Source organism: Perca flavescens, chromosome 4, assembly GCF_004354835.1.
Source record: "Perca flavescens isolate YP-PL-M2 chromosome 4, PFLA_1.0, whole genome shotgun sequence".
In the NCBI taxonomy this organism is placed as follows: Eukaryota; Metazoa; Chordata; class Actinopteri; order Perciformes; family Percidae; genus Perca; species Perca flavescens.
This window is the reverse complement of record NC_041334.1, coordinates 30,956,014-30,970,112: the sequence shown is the minus strand read 5'-3', so window position 1 is coordinate 30,970,112 and position 14,099 is coordinate 30,956,014. Positions and strand designations below refer to the sequence as shown.

The window sequence follows — 14,099 nt, the reverse complement described above, 5'->3', positions numbered from 1 at the left end:
ACATTATTTGATACTTTCTGCATTGTAACAGTTAGTTGGTTCAGCTTTTAAAACGTGCCTATTCACGGATTTTGAGCTGTTGATTTTTTTGAACACCATAATACATTTATTCTATTTCTACATGTAGTTCACAGTTTTTACAGTATAAATTGACATGGTAAAAAGAGATCACTGATATTCTGATTCCATAATTAGCAAATATAGACCATAAAAACAATATTATGTTATTTTCAGTACCAGCCAGATATAATTTATTTAGGCTCATACCAATACTAACAGTATGTCTTTGTAACTGTGTATCTCAATAGAATTTGGTTTTGTACTTGTCGTATGTTTACAATTTTACATCCTAAAAGTTATTTCACTTAATTTCTCAGGAACAATGGGTGAAAAACCTCTGTGTGTTTTGTGTTTGTTAAACAGTTTCTGAAGTCGTCTCAGAGCTGCGAGCCATGCAGCCTGGTCTTTCTGACTTTGAAGTGCGTGCCGTGGTGGGTCGAGGTCGTTTCGCCGAAGTCCAAGTAGTCCGGGAGAAGGCCACTGGGGATGTTTGTGCACTGAAAGTCATGGCCAAGACAGATTTACGCACTCAAGAAAATGTAAGTAACTACTGTAACACAGTACTAAAATATAGAAAATAGAAAGTTGTTTTCATTTTTTTTTTTTTTTTTACATTAATCATTTGGCTTTACCACATAATAAGCCTTTTATACAGATGCCATTTTTATATGTCACAGTAGTAAAAACACAGGTATAAATAATAAAAATAATGATTACGGAATTCCATTTAGCTGCTTCAATTTCAGGGTCTCAGTATTGTGCATGCTGGCTCACTGTCACGGCGGACACGTAGCCATTGGTAATGTTGTTACTTACATCTGTGCTTTTCCTGCTGTGACTAGTCAAAATGTCTGCTGTGATGAAGGCCTGTTTTGTCTGAGCATTTCTTTCAACCAGTATCAACAGCCGAAGCCAAACTCAGTTGCTGTGAGAGTTATGATTTAAGGGTTCTAAAGGTTCATGAATGGCTTTTAGACACATTTGTTACATAGGCATTTAAATGAACTAAAGAGTTTTAAGAGTAACATAAAAGTTGCAGTCTGAAAAAGCCCCACTGGAGGGTGCTCTAGGGTTAATACAACATAACAACATTTGGGTACATTATTTCACAGCTGTGCTCTCTGGCATGTGACTAATAGAATAGATCTTAGTCATAATAGTACATGAACAGCGACAGGAAGGTATCTGAAGTGAGCACTACAATGAACAAGAAATGTTTTGTTCATGCCACCTGTGACTACTTTGCATAATTTGACAAAATTAGTTCCCACTTATTAAACTAGCAACATGAACTGAAGCTAGGTAAGGAGGGCATGAAATCTTAGTGTGGAAATGTTTGATATGTGCATTAAGATCTCCTTAAAATTACATGTAAACCCCATTTGAAGTCTTGAAGATGGTAGCTTTTCAGTATTTTAGATATAGATGAGTTTATGTGGTTGGTACACTGCTCACAATTTGTGAGCATGCCTTTTTAATTCTTCTCAGGTGGTTTTTCATGAGGAGGAGCGCAGGATCTTGGCTCTAAACAGCAGTCCCTGGATCCCGCAGCTTCTCTACGCCTTCCAGGATAAAGAACATGTCTATCTGGTGAGACTGCATGGTTTTTTCTCATCTTGAGGATGGACTGAAATTACTAATTTATGTAAATTTCTCCTTGTCAGAAGAATGTTTTAGGGGTCTTTTGCAAACTACCATAAGCCACAGGGGACTAATTTGGTAATATACATGACAAGCAAATGGCACACACTGTAAGGCATGGTGGGTATATTATACATTTTAATTCCTAGGGTCTTTATAGTACAGCCCTTTATGTTATAACGAAGGTCTGAAGGTACTTACTACAGTTAGTAACTGAAGTATACTAACTGTAAAAAAAACATGATGCCAGTGTGGTCCCTGGCTCAACCAGAGAGGCTTAACTGCAGATTTTTGTGTTTTCTGAATAAACTTCTTACACTAAACGGAACCAGTTGGGGGTGCAATGGTCCCCATTACAAAATAGATAATTTAATTCACTCACAGAAGCACCTACCATGGTATGGTTTAAAAGTGTTTGCAGTAGAAGATTACAATTTTCTTTTTCTAGGTGTGGTTTCTTTACACAGAGTAACAAACCATAAAGGCAGTTGTTTTCAATGTCACCTTTTGTATAAGTTGTTGGCCTAATTGTTCCAAATCTTTAATAACATTTATTTAACTGAGCTAAAACCTCCACTGAGCTTTCCAGTGGCGACTGTTAATTAAATGTTATTTTTCTGGTGTTGAGACGGCAAGACTTAGGGACCGTCTACAAACTACAACACCGAAAAAAGATAGAACAAAAATATTTATTAATTCAATGATTAAATAAGGTAGTCTCCAAACTTACCTCAATCATAACTTGTTTCCTGCTGGTTGTACTACAGCACTTACTTTAAAAAAATAAGCATATGCCTATTTTTGAAAATATTTTTCGGTGTTGTAGTTTGTAAACGGTTTGTATCTTGCCGCCTCAACACCGGAACTAAACAGAGCTGAATAAGCACAACTTCTATGCATTTTCTTTCACATCTACTGCAGTCAGATTCACTGTGTTCACTCAGAAGGAATCACTTCACATGGGTAGGCACTTGTAATTAGGGCTGCCACCTCTTAGTCAATTAGTCGACTAATCGGTCGTTTTGGTCTTAGTCGACTAAGATTTCTTTAGTCGATTAGTCATTTTTTAAGCTTATTCATGCTTAATTACTTATTTCCAAGAAACTTCTGAGCACATTTATGGTAAACACAAGATTTAAAGTGGTGCTTTTGCAGGATTAATTGTGGAGAAACTCAGTTTTACAGATGTTTAATTAACTACATTTATATTGTGCTTTTCTATTCTTAACCACCTCTCAAAGCGCACAGCTTTGTCAATTAAATCAACTAATCAATTAGTCGACAAAATCGTATAAGTGTTAGTCGACTAAGAATTTCTTTAGTCGAGGACAGCCCTACTTGTAATGACATTTCAAACATGTTAAGAGGCTAAAAACACATTTAAAACTTGCCCTGTTTCAGCCTCCTGGATGCAAACTGTAGCAGGAGGATAACACAGTGTAGGCAACAGCGATTGTTTTCATTTTTCTCGCTACTGCCAGCACTCCAAATTTACAAACAACAGAGCTACGTGTTGAAATCAACCGGAATTTTCCTTTAAGTTCAGATCAGTCAGAATAGTGCATGAGCTGCTACAGGAAGGGTTCTGAAGTGAGCAATGAAAGGAGCAACTTGTATGATGAAGAAATGCTTTGAAGCTGGCGGGAAATAGTTAGCCTCTTTCAAAAGTGAAAAAAATAATCACCAAATTGTTGTTGTGTTATTGTTGGCCTGCAGGCTAGCCGCCAGTACAGCCAAAAGTCACCAGGGCTTTGTTCAGATTAACAACATTATTCAATGCTGGCAACTCCACTGGACAGGACCTCTGAGCTGCTGCAGTCTTTTAGCCTATAGCTGTTGTTGCTCAAATTAGGATTAAGTAGCTAATTGCAACTACAACCACAATGTCCCATTTCAGCATCTACAACTGAGAAAAAAAATACAACAATCAAGCTGCGCTAACTGTTTCCCCAAGCTTCCTGTGTTTCACTTATAGGCAAAACACCCCCTGGATATCTGTACTTAATGTGGGTATATAATTAATAGATGGTCTTCTCCTTTGACTCTGGTTAAGGAGGCAACAAGGCATAATTTCCAAAATGTTAGCGTCTTCTTAACAGTCTAATCTTCAGCCGTGAAGCACAGTGTCAATTTCCTCCTCAGAGAGAATATCCAGTGTAAGCATCGTGAAGGCTGTTAACCTCACAAATAATCTATATCTTCTCTAATGACTTGATAGTCTGGCTAAGGGTGTAGGAAAAAGCCTTTCCTGCCCAGCCAAGCTGTGTACTGTATACTGCCCTTTGTTTTTCTTTCACTCACCCTCTCCTTATACCTTCCTATATGCCCCCTGCATGTCTACATTCTTTCTCCTCTCTTTTCACTCCCCCTCTGTCTCACCCCGCTCCCTAACTGAGCATGGAGGAAAATACAAAGCATCCATCTTTATCCATGTGTCAGAGAGGCGCCCAGTCTCCTTGTTGCTAGGTAACACTGGAGAATGCTCCCGTTCATTCAGACTCACCGACCATTCATGCACCAGGGGCTCTCTCGCCTGTTGTGGCTGTATGGCTGCCACCATATAGCTCAAATTCATCCTAACCAATGCCTTTCATCTCATGATGCAGACAGCGGAAAAGAGAACTTAAGTCAAACATGAGTCAGGTTGATCTGTTGATTTGTGTTTCCAAACATTAAAGATGCTTAATGAGATATCTTTTTATGTTGTGGCATGTTGCTTTGACTGTAAACATGTCTCGTTTTAGCCTGTGATCTCAGATACACAAGGATGTTGCAGTTATTGTTGGTGTATTTTGTTTAGCTATTGAAGACCAATCCTTTGACTGCAGTATCACAGACAAATCTGCAATAGTATTCGGTGTTACATAACTGAATCTATAATGAGGAGAACCACCCTATAAGCTGAATAGAGCTTTGATGTGAGCTTAAGCACATGTGGTCTGACACTTGTAGCTTTGTTTTCATTTCTAAATATAGGCCTATTTATAGGCATTCATAAATGTTTCAACAGCATGTGATATAATTATTTCAAATTGCAAGTTCCGGACATAGTTTGATACTACCAGTTTCTTACTGCATACACAAATGTGTCTTCAGGCGATGGAGTACTTGCCAGGCGGTGACCTGATGTCCCTGCTAAACCGATACGAGGATCAGTTTGATGAGGCCATGGCTCAGTTCTATTTGGCTGAGCTGGTAGAGGCCGTCCATGCTGTCCACCAGCTGGGCTATGTCCACAGGTAAGAATCCAACCTCCTCAATGATGAAGACCTAACGTTTCAAGGCTTTAAGGAACAACATCATTAAGGAAGTAGGGCCAGAGATCCTAAGTTGATACTTGTCCGCACCACAGTTCAAATGAGCTTTCACACCACCCGAAACGAACCGGACTATCTGACAAAATGCTCCAGGGTTTGGTTAAAACAGACCGCACAGCTCAGGTGTGAAAGCAACTCGTAAAATGTCATTCTTCCATCTTTTGTTTTTACTGGAAAAAATGCATATAATTCAGGAAAACATGACCTGGACATGAGAAATGTAGCATTGTAATTTAACCTGGAGCACTCAGGATGATGTTATGTAATACAAAAATATTGCTGGAGTTTACAAATGTATTCCATTATCATCAGAGCGGTAGACATATTACAGTACTCGGGCAACAAACCGCTCTGTAAAAGCAGTATCAAATTCCTTCTTAACTATCCACTTACAGAGATGTCAAACCAGAGAACGTTCTCATCGATCGGACTGGTCACATCAAGCTGGCAGACTTTGGATCAGCTGCCAGGCTGACTGCTAACAAAACAGTAGGTAGATTACGGAGTTGCCCTATGTATTGCTATTGACTTCAGTATGCTTGACAGTGACGTCATCCTGTGTTATTAATGCATTTCCAGGTTGCAGCTCCCATAGTCCCTGGTGGGACCCAAGACTTCCTCTCCCCCGAGGTCCTGGCATCCATTAATGGGGGCTCTCACAGCACCTATGGGGTTGAGTGTGACTGGTGGTCCCTTGGGGTCATAGCGTATGAGATGATCTATGCCAGGTCGCCGTTTTCTGGTGGTACTTCCACCAAGACAATCCACAATATCCTCAACTTTCAGGTACTGTCATCTCGACTGGTACTGACATTGGTCACTGGTATCTGATCTGAAATGGTCTGCTGTCGACTGCCTATTTACCATTCCCAGCGTACTCAGTGAAAATATGCAGTCTGATTCACCTGAAGTATTGCGTGATCAGTTTATGCATCATGTCATAAATCCATGTCAATGTTTTTTGCCCCCAGCGTTTCCTTAATTTTCCAGAGGAGCCGCGGGCCAGTAAGCAGTTTGTAGACCTGCTACAGAGCTTGCTGTGTGGAGCCAAAGAGCGTCTGGGTTTCCAGGGACTTCGCTGTCACTCTTTCTTCTCCAGTGTAGACTGGAACCACTTAAGACAAGGTGTGGAGATTCCTCTCCCTTGAGACTCTGTTCTTCTGTCTCTCCAGCGAAAATGCTCAATTTAGCTTGAAATGACAGTGTCGCTTTAATCACGTTATTGGACAGATGATCTACAACTACTTGTCAACTATATATGTTGTTTATAATATACATCGGTGTACCGTGTTCGTGGGGTTGCACGTAAACAGCAATCACGTTGCCAGTGGTGTTGTTGGTAGTAAAATAATGAGATTCTTTGCACCATTGGCAGTAGGCCAGCTCTTTCCTGAAGAGAATGGGAGGGAGGCATAGACAAGAAGCGAGGTAGACAGAGTAAATATCTGCAACTCATCTGCTTCTCAACAGACGCAGCACAAATCTTTTACGCTAGTAACACCAGACACGCTCGCTGGGGCGGCAATGCATTTGCGTTTGTTGGATGTCTTTGTTGCCATCAAATCTGAGACTGCACCCAATGACAAAGAGTTTGGCATTTTCACCTGACCAGCTATGGGAAAACACACCCATAACATTTGCATTAATGGACAATTTCAGTGAAGCATGGTCACATTAAAGAACTGCAGCTCAACAGAGGTTCTGCAAATCCACACGTGTAACTGTATGGGTGATCAGTGTTAATTATGCTGTGCAGAACACCTCATGTCTTCAGCTGAATAAACCCCCCTTTTTGTGATTCTGAAGCAATTATCTTCTTCTCTGAGCTGTTTTCCAGTTATAATATGATACAGCGTTTAGAATGCAGGAGCTTTTTATTGCCTGTGTATGTGTTGAAGAGAAGATTTATTGATTTTTATTAATGTCTGTGAGTGATAAATATCAAATACAATACAAAAAAGAGAATCACATACATAAATGTTTGTATTTAAAGAAAAATATAGAATTGGCTTATTGGTAATTGGACACAGATAGAGCTTTATGCTTCAGCCTTGACTCCAGCTGATTAGCTTGCTCTGCTGCAGTGAGGGAGAGCAAGTGAGCATGTGTGTATGAAAGAGAAAGAGGGAGGGACGGAGAGGCAGCATGTGCATCACCGCGCGACTTACCGCACTCTAGGCTCCTACAGCTCTGCTCTGTTCCTCCTCCCTTCCTTTCTCTTCCCTTTCTCCTTGTTGTGTTTTTTATTTTTATTTTAAACGTTTATTTTTTACTACTTTGTTCGTTGCTGCCTTCTTTTTTCCTTGCCCTCTCTTACTCCATCCTTTCCCCTGCAGTTCTCCCGCCTTTCGTTCCTGCATTGCACGCTGAAGATGACACCTCTAATTTTGAGGAGCCGGAGCAGGCAGCCCCCCGGCCACCCTCAGCAGCCCAGCGAGGAGCTCTGCCAGCGGGCTTCCAGGGCCAGGATCTTCCCTTTCTAGGCTGGTTCTTCAGCAGAGCGTTGACAGCATTGGCCAAAACTGAGTAAGTGCTACCTGTTTACTTGGCATTGTTTGGCTTTTTTTTTTTTTTTTTTTTTTTTTTCCTTCTTTCAAAGACGACCCCTCTTTTTCCTGTAGTCAACGCAGAGACCTCCTGCATACACCTCTCTAACACACTTTTGTTGATTAAAGACCCCATGCTACCTTGGGCTGCTGTTCTGCCATTAGATTCCTCATTACCTAGGCAACAAATTCCAGGTAGCCCTGTTTCAGGTAACCTAGTGTGGTGCCCTGGCCAGTTGGTGCTATGTCCCTGTCATTAGTGTGTGCCTTATGCTGTGTCAGACAAGGAACGAGGGAGGGGAGGGATCCCCCTGTTCTCCAGTGCTCTCTTCTTCTGATTCCTGTTTTTATGCTTTGGGATCACACAGTTGATTCAATGCATAGATAGATAGATCAAATGAATGGACCAGAGGATGTGAGCTGGTGTTATCTTGCCATCGGCGCTGATTGGTATGCAGCTGAGTGTGTCAATGAGGTTTGTTGAGAGGTGGAACCCCAGACATAGGCACACTCCCACCCGCGCTGCTGTTATTGTGCTTTCTCTGTTACTGTGCAGCATAATGGGCTCCTGACTTTTATAGCATGGGTTTTGGGACTGTAATTATCCCTAATAGTGTTTGGCTTCTTAACCTCAGATAAGAATGCAAGAGGATGGGTTTCATTTCTGTAGCCCCATGGCAGTGCTCTAGCAGGTTAATGGTCCTGGAGACTGCAGCTCATGACAGCTGCAGCAACAGAAAGGGAAGAAAAAACGTTAGCAGATTAGACAGGGAAAAGGATGAGAGCTCAGATTGGGGGAGAGAATCTATTTCTATGGTTACTACCGTGATGTTTTTTTTTTTTTCCCATAGTCCCCACCCCCATCTTTACCCGTCTCATCTCCTCCTCTTATTTTCTCCCTCTTCTAATGTCTCTGTCCCTTGCTGTTACACCATCAGTCATCTGTTCATGGTTTTTACCTAAAGCCAGTCGTTTTCTTTGCTGCATTTGATTAAGAGGAGCTCAGAGCTCATAGAATGTGTCAAATGCGTGTGTGGGTGCATGCATATGCATGTACACATTCTTTATTACAATGCTGAAAAGGAAAGAGAAATTACCCAGAGCCAGGCATAATAGAATGCTAATCATGCGTTTTATGGGTTCCTGTTATTCCGTCTTTTTTTCATTCTGTGTGAACTTGTCTGACTGACTCCTCATCAGTAAAACTCAACAACAAAATCCCCTTAACAGCTTGCCTGAAATTTAAAAGAAGCTATCTGTGTTTTAGTGTCAGAAAATCATCTTTGAACGGTTGCTGTAAGGATCATAAACTTCCGCCTTTTGTTTCCTCAAAATTCTTCAAAATCTGTCTTTTTGTATGTACGCAATATATTTCACAAGTTTGCAAGAAAATATTGGTCAGTCATCTGTGGTCAACACTGTGGTCAAGAGCAGGACAGCTTGGCCAGATTGCCATGCATGCTTACTGCCAGATGGTCATTGTGTGGATATTCATAGTCCCAGGATAATTCCTAATAACTTAAGTGACCAACTGACTTTTTTTTACCAGCGCCATCATCTGGTCAGAATTTCCCCTTGTCGTGGTATCTCAGAATCTAGTGTCCCCATTTTCAAAAAATCTGCTGCGGACATTCATAGTCTTTGGATTCCTTATGTTTTGAATGGGCCTCTGACCTGTCCTCTTGTGCCACCATCATGCCAACATCTCCACTTGGACACAAGAAAACAAAATGTAAATGGGAAATTGTTGTGAAAAGATGTACTAAAATAACTGCATTTAGTTAATTGTGGTCATGCACCTACAGCATGACTGGAGATGACAAATAACAACAGTCAGTGGTAATTTTCCACTTTCTACAAAAATGACAGAATGTTCACTGAAAAATCCCCTCCCTTTGAAACACTGCTTGTGTAGGATTATGTGTTTGTTTGCATTTCCTTCACTGTGTGCATGTGGTGTGAATGTATGTGTTATATTATTTTTGTTTACCTGATCAGTGCTGCAAAGCCTTTAACTTGCATACTTTCCCAGTCTTGCTTTGAGTCCCTCTCTCGCTTTGATTCTCTTTAATAATGCAGTCTGCACTGGCTACTTATTTATTTTCCCTTCACAGTACAGAGACATGACAACTACCAAATTCCAAATATAAATATTGGCCATTCTTCCTTCAAAAAATTATTAATTGATATTTGCTTTTCAGTTTAAAGCATATGTAACTACAAGCGGGAGAAAACGGTTTAAGATGAATTAATCCATCCTCCATCCTTACTTTGAGTTCATCATGCCTTTGACAGTTTTAAGAGAGAACAGATAAATGAAAAAAACAAAAACATGCAACTGAACTCAGAAAACCTCTAGCTGCGTACAGATAAATTGTCATATTATCTGTACAGTAGCCCCCAAAACAATTCAACTAAGCACTGGAGAACTTTATGAATTTTGATGTCTAACATCAATTTTTAATTGGTAACAGATTCAGCTTGCTGGAACGCCTCCTTGTTTAATCTAGATTCCTGTGAAAAAGGCTTGTGTGTGTGCGTGTGCCTTTGTGCGTGTGTGCACTCATCCTCTATATATGTAATGTACATGTGTGTGTTTCAGGGGGATGTTTCTCGATGCAGAGAGGCGAGGAAGCAGTGCTTGCATTCATGATTTATTTTTACCGCTGTGACTCAGTCTGACTCAACTTTATTAAAGATCCCTCTGCTGTATTTGTGAACACATTCATAAGACCCATTCATGTATTTAGAAGACTTCAGAGTAGAATTTTCTCTCTTTTTCTGGTCAAGAGAAGGGCAATAATTGACTCTGCTCTAAATGATTCCCGAAGAATGGAAACAAAATAGGACATCACCTTACATAAACAAGAAAATCCAGTGCTTTGGACTCACTACAGAGCTCTGTGGAGACCAACCCTAAGCAAAAGCATAGCCCAAATTCTCCTGTCACATTATTTTGTCAGGCAAACAGCAAATATTCCCAGGTCTACACGCTGTTTTGTTCATGTAGTCTGTTTTGTCCTGAATCAACCCTGATGAATATAATATACTTGGCTTTTTTTCACTTCAAAAATGCTCTGTTGAAGAATGTTATCCTGATTGTCAGCAGCCTTATTGTTACGATTAGATATTGAGTACTTTTATTATAAATGAAACTATAGTCAATTCATATTTTTAGCTTCTCAGTGTTGCTCATTTATGATGCGTGGGTGTTGTGTCTGTCTGCATTTCAGCCAGCTTAATTAAGCAACAATACTAAGGCTTGCTGATACATGATGTGGTTCTATGTCATTATGATATGAGACTTTCACTTATTATCTTTTTGGTTAGCTGATATGATTTGAGAATTTGTGATATTTGGAATATTCTACTTTTTTTTTTTTTTTTTTTTTTTTTTTTTTTTACACAATCGAAACATTTTTATGAAACATTTAATTTGTTTAATCTAGAGATGGTCCAATACCATTTTTTGCTTCCCGATACCGATTCCGATACCTGAAATTGCGTATCAGCCGATACCGAGTACCGATCCGATACCAGTGTGTCATATATTTCGTTATGTTTTAACAGCTGTATACTACTATCCCTGTATGGATGTGATATGATTTCTATCTTTGTTGTCGGTCTGGCTCAGGTTAAACTCTTTGTGAAACATGAACAAACGCAAACAATGAATGCCACAGAACTTTCTTTTACGATCCAGTTTGGCAGTCAATTGTAACGGAAAAAGAACATAAATAAACTACTTTATCGTAGATTTTCTTTATGGCTTTATTACGTGGTATTGGATCGGTGCATCAACTCCAGTACTTACCGATACCAGTGTGTGTGTATATGTGTGTGTGTGTGTGTGTGTGTGTGTATATATATATATATACATACATACATACATATACTGTATATGTTGTTGTTCTCAGGTCAGTGTCTGCTGGCCTCAATTCTCCTGCTAAGACCAACTCCATGGAAAAGAAACTGCATCTTAAAAGCAGAGAATTACAAGAAACTCAAGACAAATGTCACAAGGTGAGGGTGTACTTTAAGCCATTTTTATTCATGTTTCAGTATTTTATCACAAGCCTTTATGACAAACAAGTTTGTTCTTATTTTCAAATGCAAGATTAGCTCCATCAAGCAAGACATATGACTAGAGTAAGGCCATTGTTGACTGACTGGAAACTGAAATTGTATTTTTGTATGTTTTTGAGCAAAACAAAAAAAAAATCATTTGATTATGGGTTTTATTACCAGACGTTCTGTGTTTATTCTGCCTGACTGGCTTAACACAGATCAACAGGCTTCTGGTGCTGCTGTAATAAGCCAAATTAATCATGTTGTGTGTACAATATTAGAACTACATTTTTTAAGAATTGTGTGAAATGCTTTAGCTATCATCAGAATCTATGACTGATGATGGACCCTTCTCGCTGATTTATATCACCACTTTTAGTGGCTTTACATTACTGCTACATTTAAGGCGTTAAATGTAACACAAGCCGTTGTCAAACCTTGAAAAGAAACTGGTAATTGTGCTCTTCTCTGGTGGATTCAGATGGAGCAGGAGATCTCCAGGTTCCAGCGTAAAATGACTGATCTGGAGTCAGTGCTCCACCAGAAGGATGTGGAGCTGAAGGCATCCGAGACTCAGAGGAGCATTCTGGAGCAAGACCTTGCTACCTACATCACGGAGTGCAGTGTGAGTCATAATAACGTGTGTGTGTGTGTGTGTGTGTGTGTGTGTGTGTGTGTGTGTGTGTGTGTGTGTGTGTGTGTGTGTGTGTGTGTGTGTGTGTGTGTGTGTGTGTGTGTGTGTGTGTGTGTGTGTGTGTGTGTGTGTGTGTGTGTGTGTGTGTGTGTGTGTGTGTGTGTGTGTGTGTGTGTGTGTGTGTGTGTATGTATGTAATTCTTTTTTTTTTTTTTTTGCTTTTTCCAACGTTGTAAATTGTTAAATTTTTCTTATACACATTTTCAGCGCTTATTTCTACGTCCCATATTTTCTGATATAAAACAAAAATTAAAAATGGGTCAATGTGACCCAAAGTCAACACAAGGGTTAAACATAATGATGCTCTTATGAAAGTGTGTCGCTGTCCTCAACGCCTCAAAAATCTGTATTGATTCGAACGAACAGCAGCCTTGACTTTGTGCGCACATATGTGTATGCAGAGCCTAAAGCGAAGCTTAGAAGAGGCCCGTGTGGAGGTCTCCAGAGAGGATGACAAGGCCATGCAGCTGCTGCACGACATCCGGGAACAGAGCAACAAGCTGCAGGAAATTAAAGAGCAAGTATGTAAATCTTCTCATTCAAACGCTCCTCTGTCTCCACCCTCTCATCACGTTAATGATGTGAAACACTTAAAGTTATTTATACTAATGTGTAGTGAAAGAGGGAAAAATGCCTTCATACTTTCATCCATCGTCTTATTTGAGTAGATTCTTCTTCTTTCCACCGTGTTGCCTTTATACTATCATAGCTGATAAAGGAGTTACTGAAGCAGCAGTGAGATTATATTCTTCCCAGTGTGTCCCTGTTACACAGGCAAGGCTTTCCCTCTGAGGACTCCCTTGTCCTCAACACTCATAAAGGTCATCCCTGCAGATGGTATCCCTGCAAGGTACAAAAGTGCGGGACACTTACCAAGAGGTTCGCCCACGCTCCTCCCAAGGGAACATAGTATTAACAATTTTTCAATCAACATTTATGATTCAAATCAAAAATCAAAGTTGAATTTAGAAATATGTTATGTGACCTACTGCCACCCTGCTTGTTTGAAAGCCATGATATGTCTCTCTCATGGGCGGGCCATATTCTCTGGGCGGGCAAAGAAGAGAAAGGGGGGGTAACCTTGCTCCCTATGACCTCATAGGAGAAAATTCCAGATCAGCCCATCTGAGCTTTCATTTTCTCAAAGGCAGAGCAGGATACCCAGGGCTCGGTTTACACCTATTGCCATTTTTAGCCACTGGGGGATCATAGGCAGGCTGTGGGAATGCATATTAATGTTAAAAAAAACCTTAAAGTGAAATTTTCATGCCATGGGACCTTTAAAATTATTAGCGTGTGCAGTTTTGTTTGCATTTGTTCATTGGTTAAAAGTCTTGGTCCACATGATGGGATGATCAAAGAGTGAAGAGTTTACCAACATCAGTACAACATGTCTCTGAAAAGATTTTTTGTTAACTTAAGCAGTTGTCTTTCTTTTCACTTTATAGTCTCTATAGTGCAAAGTTGCCAACTACAGCATTGAAGTGGTAATATTTTAGGTCTTATTTTTGATTTTGACACTTTTGGTGATAAATGGTCATTACTTTAGTGCAGTGCAGTTTCTAAAGATCACTGCACAGTGAAACTGTGTCAGCAGATCTGTGAAATACATTATATAGTGTATGTCTCTATAGCATTGGCAGCAATTGTTGCCCTTGCTAAGAGCTCAGTTACCCTCTTTAGGCTGTTTCAAACTAACTCCTGCTTGTGAAAACTTAATAAAAACCTGCTGGTTGTTATTTTCCAGGAAAAGCCTAAATGGAACAGTACATT

At 40.0% G+C, this 14,099-nt stretch overlaps 1 protein-coding gene across 3 annotated transcripts in view; it reads left to right on the top strand.

Annotated features, from left to right (window-relative positions):
• cita (citron rho-interacting serine/threonine kinase a) overlaps nucleotides 1-14,099 on the top strand; it is a 41,066-nt gene that overhangs the window by 889 nt on the left and 26,078 nt on the right. For all 3 annotated transcript variants that reach the window (XM_028575921.1, XM_028575919.1, XM_028575922.1), the window contains exons 4-13: nucleotides 424-599; nucleotides 1,549-1,650; nucleotides 4,798-4,940; nucleotides 5,414-5,507; nucleotides 5,598-5,804; nucleotides 5,990-6,143; nucleotides 7,355-7,544; nucleotides 11,482-11,587; nucleotides 12,114-12,257; nucleotides 12,728-12,847. In XM_028575921.1, the coding sequence (XP_028431722.1) occupies nucleotides 424-599; nucleotides 1,549-1,650; nucleotides 4,798-4,940; nucleotides 5,414-5,507; nucleotides 5,598-5,804; nucleotides 5,990-6,143; nucleotides 7,355-7,544; nucleotides 11,482-11,587; nucleotides 12,114-12,257; nucleotides 12,728-12,847 (1,436 nt within the window). The remainder of the gene's footprint in view (nucleotides 1-423; nucleotides 600-1,548; nucleotides 1,651-4,797; nucleotides 4,941-5,413; nucleotides 5,508-5,597; nucleotides 5,805-5,989; nucleotides 6,144-7,354; nucleotides 7,545-11,481; nucleotides 11,588-12,113; nucleotides 12,258-12,727; nucleotides 12,848-14,099) is intronic.